Raw genomic sequence first — 19,730 nt, forward strand, 5'->3', positions numbered from 1 at the left:
CTGAGGGGGTTTGTAGCCACGGTGGCCACCGTCCCCCCTCCCGGCACGGCCAGTGACTCATCCCGGAGCAGCCGGCCGTGAGCGGAATGGCAACGGCCGCCCAGCCGCCTCCTTCCCTCGCCCCATTAATTTTCCCCCAAGATGCTGCACGGGAGAAAAATAAACACCCTGAGATGGGGGGGGGGGGGGGGGGGAACGGGGAGGAAACGTGACTTGAACCGTCCCCGGGCAGGTGGGTGAAGGGAAACTGAGGCACGAGGCCGGCCAGGATCGTTGCCACGCGGAGCAGCAGCTTTAATTCAAGCTGGTAAATCCTGCTCGCAGCTCCAGCCCCCTCGTGTCTCAGCCCCCCCCAAGGCCCCCAGCACCCCCAGACCCCCCCAAGCACCCCCAGGGAACCCACAGGGGGTTATTTCTGCCGGAGACACAGGGCTCAGCCCCCACTTTGGGGTGCTGGGGCAGAGCTGACACCCCAATATCCCCCAGGTCCCCCCCAGCTTTAATTCAAGCTGGTAAATCCTGCTCGCAGCTCCAGCCCCCTCGTGTCACAGCCCCCCCAAGGCCCCCGGCACCCCCAGACCCTCCCATAGGGGCTCAAGACCCCCACTTTGGGGTTCTGGGGCAGAGCCAGCACCCCAATATTCCCCAGGTCCCCCCCAGCCACGGGTCAGACGCAGACGTTGAGGGGAAAAGCGGTTTAGTGGAGGTGACGATGGGTGGGGGGCAGGATGGGGACAGTTGGGGACCCCGCGGTGGCATCCAGAGGCCGAGGGAGGTCTCAGGGGTCCCGTCGCGGGGCGGTTGGAGGGGTTTGAGGGGAGGGGGGGCGGCGGGGGCCGGGCTCAGTGCGGGGGGACCCTGCTGAGCAGATTTTCCCGGCACACCTCGCGGTAGGCGTTGCGGAGCAGGACGTAGGGGAAGCAGGTCTCCAGCATGTCCACGGTCAGGAAGGACGATTCCGCCACGATCTGAGAGAGGGGGGGGACACGCGCGGCATCAGCAGCGCCCCCCCCACCTGCCTCAGTTTCCCCGCTTGTTAGAGAAGGGGGGGGGGCAGCGCTGGGTGCTCCCTCCCTGGCTGGTTCCCCCTGCCCCAGCTCCAGATTGAAAGATTTGCATTTAAATTGCTTCAAAGGGAGGAAAAGCGTTCCCTGAATATCAATCCTGGGATGGGGGGGGTGCGTGGCCCCCCCACCGGCACAGCACAGCCCCTCCTGGGGGGTGTCAGAGCTGGATCTGACCCCCCCACACCCATTCCCCCGCCTCGTCACGGCCCAACCGGAGCTGAGCTGAGCCGGCCATGGGCTGGGGGCTGGAGCAGCTTGGACAGAGACAGAGCTGGGATGTGGGCACCCAGGAGCACCCCAGGACCCCCCCCAGGACCCCCCCAGGACCCCGCCCACCCCGTCACTCACCAGCTGCATGAGCAGGACAATGGAGTCGCGGTTCCTAGCGCGCAGTTTGTCCGTCTCCTGGCCCAGCTGCAGGAGGCTGACGGAGGCCAGCTGAGGGACGGAGCCACATCAGCGCTGGGGACACCCGAGGGTGCCCACCCCCAGGAGGGTGCCCACCCCCCAGGAGGGTGCCCACCACCACCCAGCCAGGCCTGGCCGTGGCCCCCAGCCGCTCTCACCAGCAGGAACTCCTTGAGGTGGGTCTCGATGTTCTTGTTGTGGAGGGTGAAGAGGGCGGCTGACACGTGGATGATGGCCTTGGCCAGACAGTGGATGTTGTTGTTGTAGCCTGGGGACACAGCGGGGTTGGGGACACAGGAAGGTTGAGGACACAGTGGGGTTGGGGACACAGGAAGGTTGGGGACAGAGTGGGGTTGGGGACACAGCGGGGTTGGGGACACAGAAAGGTTGGGGACACAGTGGGGTTGGGGACAAAGTGGGGCTGGGGACACAGGAGAGTTGGGGACACAGTGGGGTTGGGGACACAGGAAGGTTGGGGACACAGTGGGGTTGGGGACACAACAGGGTTGTGGACACAGGAAGGTTGGGGACACAGGAAGGTTGGGGACACAGTGGGGTTGGGGACACCACACTGCGCCCACCTCCCTTGGCTGCAGTTCTGGGGTCCCGCTGTCCCCACCAACCCTCGGCCGTGGCCATGGGGACACACACAAGCTGTGACACCAGGACGGGGTCATGGGGACACAGCCAGGCGTGGGGACAAAGCTGTCAGGGTCAGGGCCAGGCCTCACCGTCCACCTCGGTGTTGTAGATGGAGGCCGGGTCGGAGGCCAGCAGTGGCAGGGACACGGCCACGAAGACCAGGAGCAGACAGGCCACCTTGTAGTCCTCCTCCGGGGACGAGCCATCTGCCAGGAGGGAGGTGACACTGGATGGGGGTCCAAGAGGGGACCCCGGGGTGTCCCGGGGAGGTGGCACGGGGTGGGGGAAGGTGAGCAGGGTCATGGATCTCAGGGACAGCCCCCCGCGACCCCGGCAGAGCCCCGTGGTACCCGTCTTGTTGCCAGCCAGGACGTTCACCAGCGCCGGGTCGACCTCGCAGGGGATCCCCGCGGCCGAGGCCAGCTCGAAGATGCTCAGGGTGACCTGGGGGAGGACAGAGGGGATGGGGACACACAGACTCAGGGCTGGGGACACGGGGGGACCATGTGATGCCACACGGTGCCACGTGATGCCAGGCAGTGCCCTGTAGCACTGTGTATCCCAGAATCATCTGGGTTGGGAGAGTCCTTGAAGCTCCTCCAGCCCCACCATGAACCTCCCCCTGACCGTTCCCAACTCCACCAGATCCCTCAGCGCTGGCTCAACCCGACTCTTCAACCCCTCCAGGGATGGGGACTCCCCCCCTGCCCTGGGCAGCCCATTCCAACGCCCAACAGCCCCTTCTGCAAAGAAATCCTTCCGAAGAGCCAGTCTGACCCTGCCCTGGCGCAGCTTGAGGCCATTCCCTCTTGGCCTGTCGCTGGGTCCTTGGCTCAAGAGACTCCTCCCCCCTCTCTGCACCCTCCTTTCAGGGAGTTGCAGAGGGCCAGGAGGTCTCCCCTCAGCCTCCTCTTCTCCACACTAAACCCCCCCAGTTCCCTCAGCCGCTCCCCATCAGACCTGTGCTCCAGACCCTGCACCAGCTCCGTTGCCCTTCTCTGGACACGCTCGACTCATTCAAGGGCCTTTTTGGGGTGAGGGGCCCAAAACTGAACCCACTCATCGAGGGGCGGCCTCACCAGTGCCGAGCACAGGGGTCAGATCCCTTCCCTGTCCCTGCTGGCCACGCTGGTGCTGGTACAAGTGGTGCCCCACAACACGGTGGTTGCAGGGCAGCAGCGACCAGCCTGGCTTGGGGACACTTTTCCCAAACACCGGAGGGGCCACCCTGTCCCCAGCCCCCTCCGTGCCCACCTGGATGTCGGTGTCGGGGGTGACAACATCCGTCAGACACTCGATGGGGCCCATCAGGAAGGGGCAGTGGTGGGAGAAGACCTGCAGAGAGAAGGTGGATGCTCGGGGGACTCCTGCTGAACCACCCCCACCGCCCCCCACGATGTGGGGCCTGTGGGTGGGGGGGTCCCATGGGGTGGAGGAACCATGGGGTGGGGGGCACCCACCTCCCGCAGGCCCTGCTGGGCCATGGCGCGGAAGCTCAGGATCTCCCCGATGATGGTCATGCGCTTCAGGACGTTTTCGGCCGCTGCGGGAGGCGAGGGGTCAGCAGGGACACGTGTGTGTGCACACACGTGGGTTTGGGGATACGCACACGTGTGGGTGCCAGCCCCAGGCTGCCCCCCACCCCCGCCCCTCCGGTGCCCCCCACCCCCAGACTCACAGGTCAGCCGGGGCAGCAGAGCCGCCATCTGCTCGGGTTTGCAGGAGCTGGAGCGCAGCTGGACCAGCGTGTCCATGTTCTCGGTGACCAGTTTCTGGGGGGGAAGTGGGGCTCGGGGCAGCGGGGACACGGCAAGCCCCCAGCCGGCCAGGGAGGGACGGGGGGGCCGGCAAGCCCAAGAGACAGGCAGGGGGCTGGGGTGCTCCCCAGGGGTGGCTGGGCCTGCCCTGTCACACCGGGCTCCTGAAGCTGGTCCCAGTCCCCAGATCCTGGTCTCAGTTCCCCAACTCTGGTCCCAGTCCCCTGATCCTTGTATCAGTCCCCTGATCCTGGTCCCAGTCCCCTGACCCCAGTCCCAGTCCCCGGATCCTGGTGCCAGTTCCCCAATTCTGGTCCCAGTCCCCTGATCCTTGTTCCAGTCCCCCAACCCTCATCCCAGTCCCCCAGTTCTGGTCCCAGTGCCCTGATCCTGGTCCCAGTCCTCCGGTCCTGGTCCCCTGATCCTGGTCCTGGTCCCCCAACCTTGGTCCCAGTCCCCTGACCCTGGTCCCAGTCCCCTGATCCCGGTCCCAGCCTCCAGCCCTACCTTCAGCTCCGTGACCTGGGAGCCCACGTGCCACATGAGGTTGTCACTCAGGAACTTCATACCGTAGGGCCCGAGGAGCTCGGCCAGCGCCCGCATCTCTGCAGGGAGGGGGACAAGGATGGGGACTTCAGCAGGGTGGGGCGGGGGGTGATGATCTCCACTCTGCCCCCCTCACCCCCCCAGCACCCCTCACCCAAAATATCAGAGAACTCGGCGGCGCTGAAGGGGGGTTCACCCTCTCGGGGCACTGTGGTGAAAGCCTGCAGGGCAGGGGCCAGGACGATGGCCCCGGTGCTGGCCTGGCGCAGGAGGGCCTCCAGGTACCTGCGGACACCAAACCGCTGCCACCACCCAGCACCGCGACCCACGGCACCGCGACCCCCCTCCCATGAGGGAAGGAGGGTGCTGGTCCCACAGAATCCCAGAATCATCTGGGTTGGAAAAGCCCTTGAAGCTCCTCCAGCCCCACCATGAACCTCCCCCTGACCGTTCCCAACTCCACCAGATCCCTCAGCGCTGGCTCAACCCGACTCTTCAACCCCTCCAGGGATGGGGACTCCCCCCCTGCCCTGGGCAGCCCATTCCAACGCCCAACAGCCCCTTCTGCAAAGAAATCCTTCCGAAGAGCCAGTCTGACCCTGCCCTGGCGCAGCTTGAGGCCATTCCCTCTTGGCCTGCCGCTGGCTCCTTGGCTCAAGAGACTCCTCCCCCCTCTCTGCACCCTCCTTTCAGGGAGTTGCAGAGGGCCAGGAGGTCTCCCCTCAGCCTCCTCTTCTCCACACTAAACCCCCCCAGTTCCCTCAGCCGCTCCCCATCAGACCTGTGCTCCAGACCCTGCACCAGCTCCGTTGCCCTTCTCTGGACACGCTCGAGTCATTCAATGGCCTTTTTGGGGTGAGGGGCCCAAAACTGAACCCACTCATCGAGGGGCGGCCTCACCAGTTGGTGTAGATGGTGGTGAGCGTCTGCTCGCCGGCGGCGTCGCGGGGCTGCGTCTGCTGCAGGAGGACGCTGCGGATGATGCGCCCCGTGTCCAAGCCCACAAATTTCCCCAGCGACTGGATGAAGGTCATGTAGGCGCTCAGCCCCACCAGCACCTCCGAGGGCCGGGCCACCTCCTGCGTGGCCTGGCTGTAGCCCGCCATGGCCACGATGGCTCTGTGGGGACAGGAGGGGGCTGTCGGGAGAGCCGTGGGCGAGTGTCCCCTCCCTGGCAGCACCTCCAGCCCACCCTTGCCGCGTCCCGCATCCCCAGCGGGGTCCCTACTTGGTGAAGCGTGTCTCCAGGTGGCTGCTGAGGTACTCGGCCGGTGTCACCGTGTGCTCGAAGACGGTGAAGTTGGGCACATGGTTGAGGCTCAGGGACAACTCGGCCAGCGTCAGGTGCAGCTTGTCCATGCTGGGGTTGTGGCAGGGGGGACACAACAACCCTACGGTCACGCCATGCCCCCAACGTCACTCCATGGCCACACCTGATGTCAGGTGGCTACCGCTCCCCACCAGCCCCCTGCCCACCCTCACTAGCCCCAGGGAGGTCTCACTTGGTGGTCAGGGTCCGGTCCTTCCTCTGGCTCTCCGCCCCTGGCTTGTCCCGCTGGGGCTCCCCCTTCTTGGCCGGCTGCTTCAGGGTCTTCTTGTTGCGGGCTTTACTGACGGTGGAGGCACAGTGCTTGGGCAGCAGCTGCCGGCCATGGGCAGCGGGTTACCATGGACCACGGCACCCAGGACAGCCCAAATGGGGCCTCCAGGACCAGAGGCCACCGTCCCCAAGGTGCCAGGTCTTCCCCTCCATGGCCTTTGCTCTCCCAAGGCTTTGGAGAACGTGGAGGCCACAAAGGTCCAAGGGGACAAAGAGGCCACAGAGACCCCAAAGGCCATGGAGACCCCAAAGGCCATGGAGACCCTGGAAGGCATAAAGGCCATGGAGACCCCAAAGACTACAGGGATCCTGGAGACCAGGGACCCCAAAGGCCACTGAGATTCTGAAGGTGATGGAGATCTCAAGGTCATGGAGACCTCAGAGGCCCTCAAGACCCCAAAGGCCACAGAGATCCTGAAAGTCAAGGAGACCCCAAAGGCCACGGAGACCTCAGAAGCCCTGAAGACGTGGCCCTCACCTTCTCGCTGAGGTTGTGCTGCTCAGCGCAGGCGTCCATGATGCAGGCACTGGCCTGCCGGGCCATCTCCTCCAGGAACTTGTTGCACAGCCCCAGCGCTACGGCCTTCAGGTGGGGATACTGCGGGGGGAAAGCCACAGCATCGTCACGGCACATGGCACACGGGCCACGGCCACGTCTGCGGTGTGTCACCAGCTGCCCCCAGGCCTTGGGGCTGCCGTTGTCCCACAGGGGTGGCCCCCCCAGGGCAGCAGGACCCACCTCCTCCGGGCACATGGGGTGGACGCAGCGGGAGAAGTGGCTGCAGAGCAGAGGGAAGGCGATGCTGTAGCGCAGCATCGAGGGCTCCTCCATCGTCGCCACAAACATCTTCTCCACGGGGCGAGGGTAGAAACTGCAGAGGTAGGGGCAGGAGAAGGGGGCAGGGAGGGCAGGAGAGGGGATTTGTCTTTCTGGACATGCTTCTCCTGTGCCACGCGGGTGCTGTCCCTGTCCCCGCGTCCATGTTTGTCACCTAAACTTGCCCAACCTCTCCCATGGGTGACATGTCCCCATGGCCACCTCCATCCCCTCCCACACCCGTCATTCAGCACACGCGGGCGCCTTTCGCTGCATGTTGGGGTGCAGGACGTGGCTCGAAGAGCCCCAGGCCAGGGGGGAACTGGGGGGAAACTGAGTCAGAGCGGGCGGCTGCGCTCACCACAGGTCAGAGAGGTCGGAGGCCTCGGCCAGCAGCTCCTCCAGGGAGTCGAGCAGTTTGGTGTGGAAGACGATGAGGTTCATGACACGACCCACGTCGGGGTTGGAGGCCAGTGGCAACGAGGCCTTGGCCACGCTGGTGTAGGCCTGGGGGGACAGCTGGCTCAGGGCACGGCAGGGAAGGGGACAGGGATGAGGACGAGGACAGGGATGGGGACGGAAAGAGGGAAGGGGATGGGGACAGGGATGGGGAGAGAGGAAGGGGATTGGCACAGGGACGGGAACAAGGATGGAGATTGGGATGGGGACAGGGACAAGGAGAGGGACAAGGAGAGGGATGAAGAGAGGGATTGGACAAGGAGAGGGACAAGGAGAGGGACAAGGAGAGGGACGAGGAGAGGGATGAGGAGAGGGATGAGGAGAGGGACAGGGACAGCACCTGCAGCCGGAACCAGTCCAGGCGGAGCGGAGTGAAATCAAACTGCTCCTTGTCATCAGCTGCGGGGAAACGGAAACGTGGGGAGACGTGGCTGTGGGGAGGGGGCTGGGGGGGCTCATCTGGAGGTGCTGGTCCTGGGGGTGCCAGTCTGAGGGTGTCAGTCTGGTGGGTGTCAGTCTGGGGGTGCCAGTCTGGGGGTGCCAGTGCCCACCCCACAGGACCCCCAGGAGCTGCCATCTCCCCGTTGCCCCCCAAGCCCATGTCTGGGTGCCCAGCACGGTCCAGGAGAGCTTCAAGGCTCCCGGGGCAGGGGGACATCGGTCCCTGGGAAGTGCCAGGGACATGCGTGAGGGGGGACACACCACGGGGGACACACCGGGGTGGGGGGGACACAGTCTGTACCTTCCTTGACAGAGAGAGCCGAGAGGGAGCTGACAAAGGACGACAGGATGATGGACTCCTCCTCGGGGCACACGGAAAGGTTCTGCGGGGCCGGCGATGGGGTCAGGGTAAGGGACAGCCAGGATCGGGCAGAGGGGGACAGGGACACACACACACCCCCCCCGGGGGGACACAGACCAGCCCCGCAGTACCTGGATGACTTCGCTGAGCACCAGAGCGTCGAAGCGAGCCAGGTACTGGACGTGGTAGCGCTGCAGCACCCCGACCCGCCGCCGCACCAGGCTCCGCAGCCGCTCCATCAGAAACAGCAGCTCCGCGACGTGGCTGGAGCCCCCGGTCAGAGCCAAGCGCTGGTTGTGCCCCCCCCAAACCCCCCTCCCAATGCCCACGGGATTGGGGGTGCCCCCCGCGGGCACAGGGTCCCGTCTCCATGCTGACCTGTCAGCGAAGTCCTCGGGGGTCTTGGTTTTGGTGACGTGCTCGGCGTGTCGCGCCAGCCAGCTGAGCTCGTCCCGGCAGAAGGCGAGTGCCATGAAGACGAAGAGGGCCTGGGCGCAGCAGGGGTTGGAGGGCACCTGCCACTGCCCCCGGGTTGGCACCCACGGCCCCGGGCGCTGGCACCCGCAGCACCACACCCCCCCCCCCCCCCGCACCCATTCCACACCCTCGGGCACATGCAGAGCCCAGCACCCAGCTCCCTGCACCCCAAACCCTGCACCCACACTCCCTTTGCACCCCAAACCCTGCACCCACTCACTTTCTGTACCCCAAACCCTGCACCCACATCCCCTCTGAACCCCAAACCCTGCACACGCACCCCCTGCACCCCAAACCCTACACCCCCTGGCCCCCCCCTTGCTCCCGTGCTCACCTTGGGTCCCAGCAGTCCGGGCTGATCCTCCAGCAGCGCCTCCAGCTCCCGCACGGCCCCGCGCAGATACACCCGCCGGCCCCGGTGCAGGGAGCCGCTGCAGGGTGGGGGTCAGGGCCAGCGCCACCCAACTGACCCCCTCAACTACCCCTCTCCCCAGTGGGGACACCACAGGCACCATGTGGCAAAGGTGGGGGCTACGGCACGGGGCCAGCATGGACCCAATCGGGGCCCCCCAGCCCTCCTGGGACACCCCCCGCTCTCTGGGACTCGTGGGACCCCCGGGATGTTGCAATTCTTTGGGGTGTCCTGGGACCTCGCAGCTCCTCAGAGCCCCCAGCCCCCTCCCCAGCACCACTGTCCCCTCGCCGACCCCCCAACCTGTGAGTCACGGCCTGTTCCTTGCACTCCTTGAGATCGGCCACGCGCTTCCCGAACCTGCAGGAGAGTCACGGGCGGGCAGCAGCGGGCACAGCCCCCGCCGGGCACCCGGAGAGCCCCCGGCACCCCCCAGAGTCCCCGGCACAGCCCCCAGCCCCTGGCACCCAGCACAACCCCCTGGAACCCAGCACAACCCCCTGCCACCCAGCACAACCCCCTGGCACCCTGTGAAGTCTCCTGGCACCCAGCAGAGCTGCTGGCAGAGCCCCCAGCCCCTGGCACCCACCACAGCACCCTCCTGGCACCCTGTGCGGCCCCGGCGCTGGCAGGACCGTTACCCTTTGAGGCTGCTGAGCAGCTCCTCGGTGACCTTGTGGACCTGGAGGGCCTCGTCGCGGAGGAGGGTGATGTAGAGCGAGCCCTGCAGCGCCAGCCGCCACAGCTCCAGGCACTGCGGGGACGCACCCAGCGCCCCCGGGCACACCAGGAACCCCACTGCAGGCACAGCCGTCAGGCAGGCAGGGGCTGCCCACGCTGCCAGACCCGCAAGGGGCACGGGGACACCCCGAAACCGGGAGCCAGGTGGCCCACGTGGGGCTGGGGACCTGCAGGCGCTGCAAGGACTCACTGAGGATCCAGCGCTCCATCACCTCCAGGGACAGGTACTCGCAGGCCATCTGGGGACACAAATGTCACCGTGTCACCATCCTCAGCCCTCCCGCAGCCTCCCGTCCCAGTCCCCACGGCGCGGTGGCACTCACGGTGTCGGAGCTGGCGGGGCTGAGCATGGTGCCGGCGGTGCTGAGCAGGCTGAGGAGCTGGTCACTGCGCCACTGCTCAGCCCCCTGGTTCCTCCGGGCAAAGAGGAAATGGAGGGACAGGAGGGCGCTGGTGACAGCCTGGGGGACATCGGGACATCACAGGGTGGCCGTGGGATGGATTGGAGCAGGATGTGGCCCTGCTAGTTTGGGGGGGAGCCCCATCCCACCTTGGTGTGTGGCCCAAACTCCTCCGTCAGCTTCTTGAGGGGGTGGTCGTACTCCAGCACCATCTGTCCCAGGCGGGCGAAGCTGGGGTCACTGCGGGGACGGTGACACAGGGGTTGGGGACAGTCCTCGGGGCCAGCCCCGGTGGGCAGGGGCTGTGGGGACAGGCCTGGTGGGGCCACCGGACGCCCCCCACCTGGTGCCGTGGCTCATCTCGTGGGCGCAGTGGTACATGCCGATGAGCAGGCGGCGGTCCTCGGTGCGGGCCAGCAGCAGGACGAGGGACACGTAGGTGACAACCAGGTCCAGGTAGCTCTTGGTGAAGTCGTAGTTGACGTGCTGGGGAGAGGGGACAGCCGTGAGCGCGTGGGCACGGCTGTGGCACCCCCAAAGTATCCCCCCAGCACCCCACTCACGATGTCAAAGAAACACTGGCTGGCATCGATGGTGTTCAGCAGCTCGTAGACGTGGTCCTGGCAGGGAGGGGACAAGGGGCTTTGTCACTGCTGTCCCCGCCCCCACCCAGGTCTGAAATCCTGGCGCTGCTCCCCAAAATCCCCCTCTGCTCCCTGTCACGTGCCCTGGCTCACCCTGAACTCCAGGACGTCCAGGAAGGAGTGGTAAAAGGGTGCCAGCACCCGGGCGATGTCCCCCTTGTCCTTGTGCACCGGGCCCAGGTGTTGCTGCAAAGGGACATTGGGGACAACCCGGGGTGGGGTGACACAGGGGGAACACCTGGGGAGGGGTGACATGAGGCAGGGGGTGGCAGGATGACCAAGGGAGGGGGTTGGAGGGGAAGCCAGGTGGTGGTGACACAAAATGGGGTGACACAGACCGAGGTGACACGTGGGAGATGGCGTGGGGTTGGGGGCAACACGGGGTGGGGATGGTGAGGACACTGGGGATGGGGTGACACGGGGTGGGGGGTAGAGGGGACACCCAGGTAGGGCTGGGGGGGGGAGACAGGGGGTTGGGGACAGAGGGGACGCCCCGGTCCCTCACCGTGCTGCTCCGCACGTCCAGGTGAGGAAACTTCTTGTTGATGAACTTGACCGAGGGCTCCATGGCCTTGTCGTTGAGGAAGGGCGGCCGCGTCTTGGGGTCGGAGCATGTCTGCAGGGAACCCCCAAGTGTCAGACCCCCCCCAAACACCCTCCTGGGCTCGGACCCCCCCATCAGACTCCCCTGCCCCAGCAATCCCACCACTCCCAGTTTCTTCACGACCCTCGTTCCAGGCTCTTCCCCATCAGATGGGGTGGGGTACCCTGGTGTCCTGCACCCCAACCTTTCCCCTGCCAAGGGGACCCAGGCACCCAGACCCCCCCCACACCCCGCACCCACCTTCTTGATGTTGTAGATGCGGACGAGGACGCCCCGGCCCCGGTCGTTGAGGATCGTCAGCTTCTCGGCGAACTTGTTCTGGTAGACGGAGGGCAGTGACATGGCGGAGACGTGCTGGGGGCCCCCACCCTGTGTCCCCCCACGTCCCCTGATCGTCCCCAAGGCCCCAAAACCCAACTTCCCCTTCCTGAGCTTCCTGGGCTGGGCCCAGAGCTGGGGCCACCACCACGTGACACCGCCACCACCCTGTGACACCGCCGGCGCCTGACACCATGGCTGTGTGACACCACCACCGCCTGACGCCATGGCTGTGTGACACCACGGCTGTGTGACACCATGGCTGTGTGACACTATGGCTGTGTGACACCATGGATGTGTGACACCACCACCGCCTGACGCCATGGCTGTGTGACACCACGGTTGTGTGACACCACCACCGCCTGACGCCACGGCTGTGCGACACCACACGCCACGCTGGCCATGGACCGGTGACACCATCCAGGTCACAGCAGGTGACACCGTCACAGCCAGGCAGTGCTGGCTACAGCCACAGAGCACCAGTCCCAGCCATGCTATACTGACCAGGACCGTATAGCACTGGCCATCACCACGTGACACTGGCCACAGCCATGTAACACTGGCCAGGGCCATATGGCACCAGCCATGGCCCTACAAAGGCACCCAGGGCCCTACAACGGCACCCAGCACCCATAGGAGAGCAACCAGGCCTGTATAACACCATGTGAGGACGTATAACACAATGCAGGGCCCTATAACAGCACGCAGCGTCCATATAACACCATCCAGGCCCATATACCACCACCAGAGCCCCTATACCACTCCCTAGGCCCATATAACACTGCTCAGAGCCCATATAACACCGTCCAGGCCCATCTAATGCTGCCCAGTGTCGATATAACACAGCCCAGGGCCCATATAGCACCGCCCAGGGCCCATAGAACATTATCTGGGCTCATATAGCACCACCCAGGGCCCATAGAACATTGTCTGGGCCCACACAGCACCACCTGGGACCCATATAGCATGGTCTAAGGCTCATATAGCACCACCATGGCCCATAGAACATTATCTGGGCTCATACAGCACCACCCAGGGCCCATGTAACACTGCCTGGGACCCATAAAACATTATCCGGGCTCATATAGCACCACCCAAGGCCCATGTGACATTGTCTGGGCCCACACAGCACCACCTGGGACCCATATAGCATGGTCTAAGGCTCATATAGCACTACCCAGGGCCCATAGAACATTGTCTGGGCCCACACAGCACCACCTGGGACCCATATAGCATGGTCTAAGGCTCATATAGCACCGCCCATAGCCCATATATCATTGTCTGGGCCCATACAGCACTACCCAGGGCTCATATAGCATGGTCTAAGGCTCATATAGCACCAACACAGCCCATAGAACATTTTCTGGGCCCACACAGCCCCGCCCGGGCCTACCCGGCCGTGCTCCGGGCGCCCCGCGGCGGCCGCTCTCCCGGCCGCGTTGCCATGGCGACAGCGGCGCGCGGCGGCCCCGCAGGCCGGGCCGGAAGCTGGGCCCCGTTGCCGTGGCGACAGCGGCGCGCGCGGGGCCCGTTGGGAGGTTGGTGGTTACGTCGAGCGGCCGGGCCTGGGCCCCGCCATGGACCCCGAGGCGCTCGTCCAGTGTCCCTACGACAAGAGCCACCAGGTCCGGGCCTCTCGGCTGCCCTACCACATCGTCAAGTGTCAGCGGGTGAGCGGGGCCGGGGCTGGGGCCTGCTGGGGGCCGGGGCTGGGGCCTGCTGGGGGCTGAGGCTGAGGCCTGCGGGGCCTGGGGCCTGCTGGGGGTCGGGGCTGGGGACTGCGGGGTCCTGGACCCTGCTGGGGGTCGGGGCTGGGGGCTACGGGGACCTGGGGCCTCCTGGGGGCCACAGCTGGGGCCTACGGGGACCTGGGACCTGCTGAGGGCTGGGCCTCAGCCAGCTCTGAGGCATTTCCCCCCCCACCAACCCTCTGCCTCTCACCTCTCTCCCCCCACCCCTCCAGAACCACCCGCAGGTTGCCCGCATGCTGGCCACCTGCCCCTTCAATGCCAGGCACAGGGTGCCCCAGGCCAATCTACGGAGCCACATCGCCTCCTGTCCTGACAAGCGCCTGTCTGACCTCCCCCACGGTACAGCGTGGCCCCCGCCCTTGCCACCTTGGTGGCCATTCCCAGCTGTACCCCCCCTGCAACTGTCCCCTCTGTCCCCGCAGAGATGGACATGTCCCTCGGCAACAGGATGAAGCAACCAGAGATCCCCACGGCCTGGCAGAGCCCCCCGTGCCAGGAGGACTGGGAGGCTGGTGAGAGTCCCCAGAGTGCCAAGCAGTGCTCCACCGCCTCGCCATGTCACCCCAAGGCTGGCACGTCCCTGTCTCGTCACCCTTTGCAGAGCTGGAGGACCTGGAGGACCCCCCACCGTTCATCTTCAACATTGGGATGAACGACCTGCTCCTCCCGTGCGACAGGTAGGAGCCCGCAGGGCCGGGGATGTCCCTTCCCACCTTCAGGTGTCCCCCCCCGCACAATGCTGCCTGCACCGACACCCCTGGTCCTCTCTTGCCCCCCAGCTTCGCCCCGGCAGCACCCACAAGCCGGAGCCGAGGCGGGGAAGCGGCGGGACAGCCCGTGGTGGGTTCGGAGAGGTGGGCACAGACGGTGGCAGCAGCCCCAGGACGGTGCCTGTCTCTCTCCCAGGACCAGCAGAACCACAGTGCCAGGGGGGGCTGTGTCCCCTCGGCCGCTGTTGTGGGGAGCGATTGTACCCACAAATTTTAAATGCATGTTACAAATAAGCTGCCTGTGAGTGTGCGTGGTGTTCCGTCACCCGGAGAGGGGGGGGGACAGGAGGGACCCTCTGGGATGGGGACTGGGCCACCCCCACAGAACGGACGCTGGGGGTACCCATAGGACCCAGGGGACCGTGTGACCATGGGGACGTGGGGCACCAGTGTGGGGGGACGTGGGGCAACAGCTTCAGTGCACAGCGGGTTGTCACCCCCCTGGGCCTGTCCGTGTCTCTGTCACCCCCCCAGTGTGTCCCCATATCCTCCCAGTTTATCCCCATAACCCTCTGGATCAGCCTGTGTCTCTGTCACCCCCCCCCCAGTGTGTCCCCATATCCTCCCAGTTTATCCCCATAACCCTCTGGATCAGCCTGTGTCTCTGTCACCCCCCCCCCAGTGTGTCCCCATATCCTCCCAGTTTGCCCCCATAACCCTCTGGATCAGCCCGTGTCCCTGTCAACCCCCCCACACTGTGTCCCCGCCACCCCTCAGCTCACCCACAACCCTGTATCCCCACAGCATGTCCCTGTATCCCCCCCCCAGGCCACCCCATGTCCCTGTCATCCCCCCCCACTGTGTCCCTGTCACCCCCAGGCTCACCCACGTCCTTGTACCACCCCAGTGTGTCCCTGTAACCCCCCCGCCCTGCCTGTGCCCTGTCCCCCGCAGTGTGTCCCACCCCCCCCAGGTCCCCCGTGCCATGTTGTCCCCCCCACCCCATCCCCAACCACCCCTAAACTCGGGCTCTGGCGGGGACAGCGCCGAAGAGAACAACTGGGACCACCCTGCATGACCAAACCGGCTCAAGGTGACCCCAAACCCCCCCAGTACCAGTGCCTGGGGGGCTGCTTCCCCCCCCCCCAGTCCCTCTCCCACCCAAACAGGCGTTTCCAGGCGGGCACTGCCCAGATTTTGGGCTGGGGGGGGGTATTTTAGTGCCTCTTGCGCAACGCGGGTACCTCGTGTGCAGCCTGCGTCCCTGGGGCATCAGGCTGTGGGTTCCCCACCCAGGGAAGGGGGGGGGCAGCTGGGAAAGCCTCATTAACCCCCCGCCCCGTGCATTCATCCAAAAAATGTGTCCCCCCATGTCCCCCCCCGCCGCCAGCCCGGCGCTGACACCCACCCGTCCCACCCAACCCCGGCATCACGCCGCCAACAGGGGAAACCCCCAATCCTCCACCCCCCACCCCCCCCGCTCTAATTCCTTCCCCTTTTCTCCTTCCAGCAGGACATCTCGGGGGCGTGGGGGACCCCACGGAGCCCCCGCCACGCCGGGAAGCCCGAGAACTCGGAGGAGGCGACGGATTCGGGGCGGTACGTGTGGAAACGGGAACACGCGTGTCACGCCGCCGGGCTCCCTGCCCACCAGCCTCCACCAACACCCCGTCAGCCAGAGCAGGCGGCGAGGACCCCACGGGGCTGAGTTTGGGGGGAAAACCTTTTTTTTTTTTTCCCTTTTTTCCAGCAGTTCACGCGGAGGTCAGATATATATCTTTCCCCGTCGTGCAGCGACGGGGGGGAGCGCGCGGGCGGGGTCGCGCCGGTCCCTCCTGACGGGGCAGAGGAGGAGTGATCTGGTGTTGCAATTAATTCCTCCCTCGCCAGCGCCAGAAATGCAGCTGCAGAGCGGTTTTTATGCGACTAATAACTCCCGTTAACGTACATCTGGCAGGAGCTGCACATCCTGGGCTCGGCCCATCGGGGAGACGCTTTTTCCTCCCTCCATCTCCAACCCAGAGCCTGAACACGAATTGTTTCACAGCGACCGCTCCTTACGCTTTAACCTGCCATTTTTTTTTATTTCCCCCCCCCCCCCCAAAATTTTTAATTTATTGAGTTTAGACCGAGGGTTTTGATCCCCGCACAGCTCAGCGCGGGTTTATCTCCACAAAAACCTTTTCCCCGACCACAAATCCCATCCCGCTGTTTCCGCGGCGGCGCCCAGAGCAGAAACATTTCCCCCCCTCCGCCCTCCCCACGCTGCCCGCAGGTGGAAAACCGAATCCTCCCCGCTCCGTAAGGGTTAAGGAGGAATTTTTCCAGCTTTGTTGCCTTGTTTAAAAGCGTCTGACTGCTTCGGCTTTGCCTGACATCTCTCCCCTGTGGTTTCCAGAGCAGTTTCATGTGTGCTACGAACCGTGCCAGCAACGGCCTTGCAACACTTGCCGGAGTTTCTGCTCGGAGGGTGGATCCAGCCGGGTAGGTCGGAGGGGGACTGTTTATTTTCCTCCCTGCACCGGATGGGAAGCGCCAGGCGTTTCCCTCCTTTTTCCACCTATTTTGCTTTTTTCTTCTCCCGGTGAGCAGAGACACCCCCCCCCCCCCACCCCCTCCCTGCCAGCTGGGAGCCGACAGGTTTTGCCCAGAGGGAGGAAGATTTGGGCGGGTTTTAGTGCTGGTTCAAACGTGTCACCTTCATCAGCCACTGTGGAGCTGGGACAGCAGCTCCTGTCCCCCCGCCCCCCCCAGCTCCCTGTCCCCCCCCCTCAGCTCCTGTCCCCCCCCCTCAGCTCCCTGTCCCCCCCCCCAGCTCCCTGTACTGTCCTCCCCCAGCTCCCTGTCCCCCCCCGCCAGCTCCCTGTCCCCCCCCGCTCCAGCTCCCTGTCCCCCCCCGCTCCAGCTCCCTGTCCCCCCCCCACCTCCAGCTCCCTGTGTCCCCCCCACCCAGCTCCCTGTGTCCCCCCGCCCCCAGCTCCCTGTCACCCCCCCTCCTTCCAGGAGCATCCCACCACATCACCTGGCTTCTCCACACTACAATTTTGGGGAGACTTTACACCTTTTTAGCCTTGCCCCACGTGCTTTAACCGCTTCTCTTTGTTCTGTTTGGTGCAGCGATGAAATACCGTGTGTGTGTCCCCCCCCGAGCAGCCCTGGGGACACCAACCGAGCCCCCCCCGCTACGGGCAGGGGCGCCCAGCGCCGCACGGAGACCTGAGGCCGTGAGTAACCGGTCCCGTTCCCCCGCACCATTCCCAAGACAAAATTCCCCTCGTCTTAACCCGCCTCGTTCCCCGGCCGTGATTCAGCGCCTGGGAGGGGGGGAAACACAAAAAAACACCCCCCCCATTTATGTCAAACTGTGTCTGAAAGCAGCAGGAAAAGGAAGGGGGCAGGAACCGGCGAGCGTCTGGTCGCAGGCAAATGGCAGCCCCGAGGCTTTGAAGTCACCCTGGGGGGGGGGGTTGGAGAAGCCCCGTCCCCTCGGTGTCCCCCCCTTTGCACCCCAGCAGCACCCCAGCCCCAGGGAGGGGGGGTTTGTCCTGGCAGGAATCGCTTTTTTTGGATATTTTTTGCTTTGTTTTTTCATCTCCGCAGCTCATCGGGGTCTCTCCTTCCCGCCGAGGTTTGGCTCTGGCTGCCCCCGCGTGGGGCCGGATCCTGCCCGGCGCGGGCTCCTCGGGCCTCGTTAAAGCAGGAAATTAGGCGGAAAAACAACAAATGCCCAGAATCAGCGGGGCTGGGTGAGGGGCGCTGGGCAGCGTCCGGCCCCCCCCTCCTACTCCAGCACTAAAACTGCCCGTTTTGGCCTCAAAACGCCCCGTGTTTCATTTGGGGTTATTGCAGCCGTGTCACGGGGTGTTTGACCCAAAAAGGGGGTGTGGGGGAGGGGGGGGGGGTGTCTCTGAGTGACGTCAGGGTGTCCCCACGCTGCGTGGGGGGGTGGATAAAAATGGGGGGGGGGGGGGGGCGGTGAAATGGCCACTGAGGTAGGGGGGCAAAGCAGGGGGTTTTGGGGGGGGGTGTGTTAGTGCACACGTATGTGTCACCCCCAGCGCTGTCACCTCTGCCCCGTGTCCCTGCCTGTGCCTCTGCCTGGCCCTGCCTGTGCCCCCCCCCCCAGGCGCCAGGGCCCCCCAGAGCTGGCCGGGTGCCCGGCTCCCCAACGCCTGCAGCCGCCAGCGCCTTTTTGGGAAGCAGCCGGCGCGCGCGGGGCCGCATCCGCGCCCGTCCCCGGGCCCTGCGCCAGCCCCGGGGGCCCCCCCCCAACCCCGGGGGGGCCCCCACCCTGGGGAAACTGAGGCCGGGCACCCACAGGGATCCCCCCCGTAGCACTGGTGCCTGCCGCCCCCCCCCCCCTTCCCTGCACCCAGTGTCACCCTGTGTGTGTGTGTCCCCCAACTCGGGGGTGCCCCACCTTGTCCCCCCCACCCCAGGCGAGGGGTGACGTGGCCCCGCCATCGGCCCAGGCTATATAGGGGCTGGCGGCGGTGGTGAGTCAGGCCCGGGGCCCCCCCTGGCCCCCCCCCAACCCGGTGACTCAGGGACGCTCCCCAGCACTGGCCAAACTTAGCCGGGAGCGCAGCCCCCCCCCCACCCCCCCCAATGTGAGGTGGGGCCGTGGGAATGGGGGGAGACACACACGTGGGGTGTCCCTCGGGGGGTGGCACCCACGGGGTGTCCCTTGGGGGGTGGGGGGGGGAATTGAGGCATGAGGGGGCGGCCTGTGGCCATGGGCACCCAAACAACCCTTGCACGGGGACGGGGGGGGGGACCTGGGGGGAGTGTGCACGAGGGGACGGTGTCAGGACACGCGCGTGTGCACGAGGGGACAGGGCCAGGACACGTGTGTGCACGAGGTGGTGGTGTCAGGACACGTGTGTGCACAAGGGCACAGGGCCAGGACACATGTGTGTGCATGAGGAGACAGTGTCAAGGCACACACATGTGCACGAGGGGATGGGGTCAGGACACAGGCGTGTGCATGAGGGGATGGTGTCAGGGCACACACGTGTGCACAAGGTGACAGGGTCAGGACGTGGGCACACATGAAGGGAGGGTGTCAGGACATGTGTGTGCACAAGGGGATGGGGCCAGGACACACGCCTGTGCACAAGGGCAGAAGGCCAAAATACGTGCGTGTGCACGAGAGAATGGTGTTAAGGCACATGCATGTGCATGAGGGAACGGGGCCAGGACACACGCGTGTGCACAAGGGGACGGTATCACAGGACACGGGCTCACATGACAGACGGTGTCAGGACACATGTGTGTGCCTGAGTTGATGGTATCACAGGACATGGGCTCACATGAGGGGATGGTGTCAGGGCACACGCGTGTGCACGAGGGCACGGTGTCCAGGACACACGCGTGTGCACGAGGGGATGGTGCCTGGACACACAACGTGTGCACGAGGGTGTGGTGTCAGGACACACGCGTGTGCCTGAGTTGACGGTATCACAGGACACGGGCTCACATGACGGACAGTGTCAGGGCACACGCGTGTGCACGAGTGCTGGTGCCAGCACGGGGCCGGGCGTGCGAGGCCGCGCGAGGGCAGGAAAGGCCCCA

At 65.5% G+C, this 19,730-nt stretch overlaps 2 protein-coding genes across 3 annotated transcripts; one reads left to right on the forward strand and one right to left on the reverse strand.

Annotated features, from left to right (window-relative positions):
* Positions 1–680: 680 nt before the first annotated feature.
* Positions 681–12,676, reverse strand: NCKAP1L (NCK associated protein 1 like). 2 transcript variants are annotated; one of them, XM_074807589.1, is made up of 31 exons: positions 11,618–12,676; positions 11,279–11,389; positions 10,867–10,959; positions 10,693–10,749; positions 10,473–10,615; positions 10,279–10,369; positions 10,052–10,189; positions 9,919–9,967; positions 9,629–9,785; positions 9,291–9,347; positions 8,910–9,006; positions 8,477–8,586; positions 8,230–8,362; positions 8,039–8,120; positions 7,637–7,695; positions 7,199–7,344; positions 6,760–6,892; positions 6,499–6,618; positions 5,923–6,062; positions 5,649–5,780; positions 5,321–5,539; positions 4,575–4,705; positions 4,382–4,479; positions 3,796–3,889; positions 3,578–3,660; positions 3,372–3,452; positions 2,468–2,561; positions 2,207–2,323; positions 1,634–1,743; positions 1,416–1,505; positions 681–968 (listed from the first exon to the last, which is right to left on the reverse strand). In XM_074807589.1, exons 1-31 carry the CDS (start codon positions 12,266–12,268, stop codon positions 843–845), a joined length of 3,942 nt encoding a protein of 1,313 aa, XP_074663690.1. In that variant the 5' UTR covers positions 12,269–12,676; the 3' UTR covers positions 681–842. The 2 variants fall into 2 exon arrangements, with proteins under 2 accessions (XP_074663690.1, XP_074663691.1); XM_074807590.1 differs by lacking the exon at positions 9,291–9,347.
* A 507-nt stretch (positions 12,677–13,183) lies between these two features.
* On the forward strand, positions 13,184–17,975 carry GTSF1 (gametocyte specific factor 1). The gene is given in 9 exon segments (XM_074807591.1): positions 13,184–13,365; positions 13,659–13,785; positions 13,869–13,958; positions 14,048–14,123; positions 14,226–14,376; positions 14,378–14,457; positions 15,667–15,755; positions 16,555–16,640; positions 17,274–17,975. Coding segments are annotated over 9 exon segments (798 nt in total). The 5' UTR covers positions 13,184–13,272; the 3' UTR covers positions 17,280–17,975.
* The last annotated feature ends 1,755 nt before the right edge of the window (positions 17,976–19,730 follow it).

Source organism: Strix aluco, chromosome 27 (genome assembly GCF_031877795.1).
Source record: "Strix aluco isolate bStrAlu1 chromosome 27, bStrAlu1.hap1, whole genome shotgun sequence".
Lineage (NCBI taxonomy): Eukaryota > Metazoa > Chordata > Aves > Strigiformes > Strigidae > Strix > Strix aluco.

Bases quoted from the DNA above. Each gene is read 5' to 3' on its own strand.
- NCKAP1L (XM_074807589.1), bottom strand. From the start codon at position 12,268: ATGGCCCTGGCCAGTGTTACATGGCTGTGGCCAGTGTCACGTGGTGAT. The intron at 3,890-4,381 runs GTAGGGCTGGAG...CTTCCCCCCCAG, and splicing joins CCCAGGTCACGGAGCTGAAG to AAACTGGTCACCGAGAACAT. The intron at 2,324-2,467 runs GTACCACGGGGC...CCCTCCTGGCAG, and splicing joins CCTGGCTGGCAACAAGACGG to ATGGCTCGTCCCCGGAGGAG.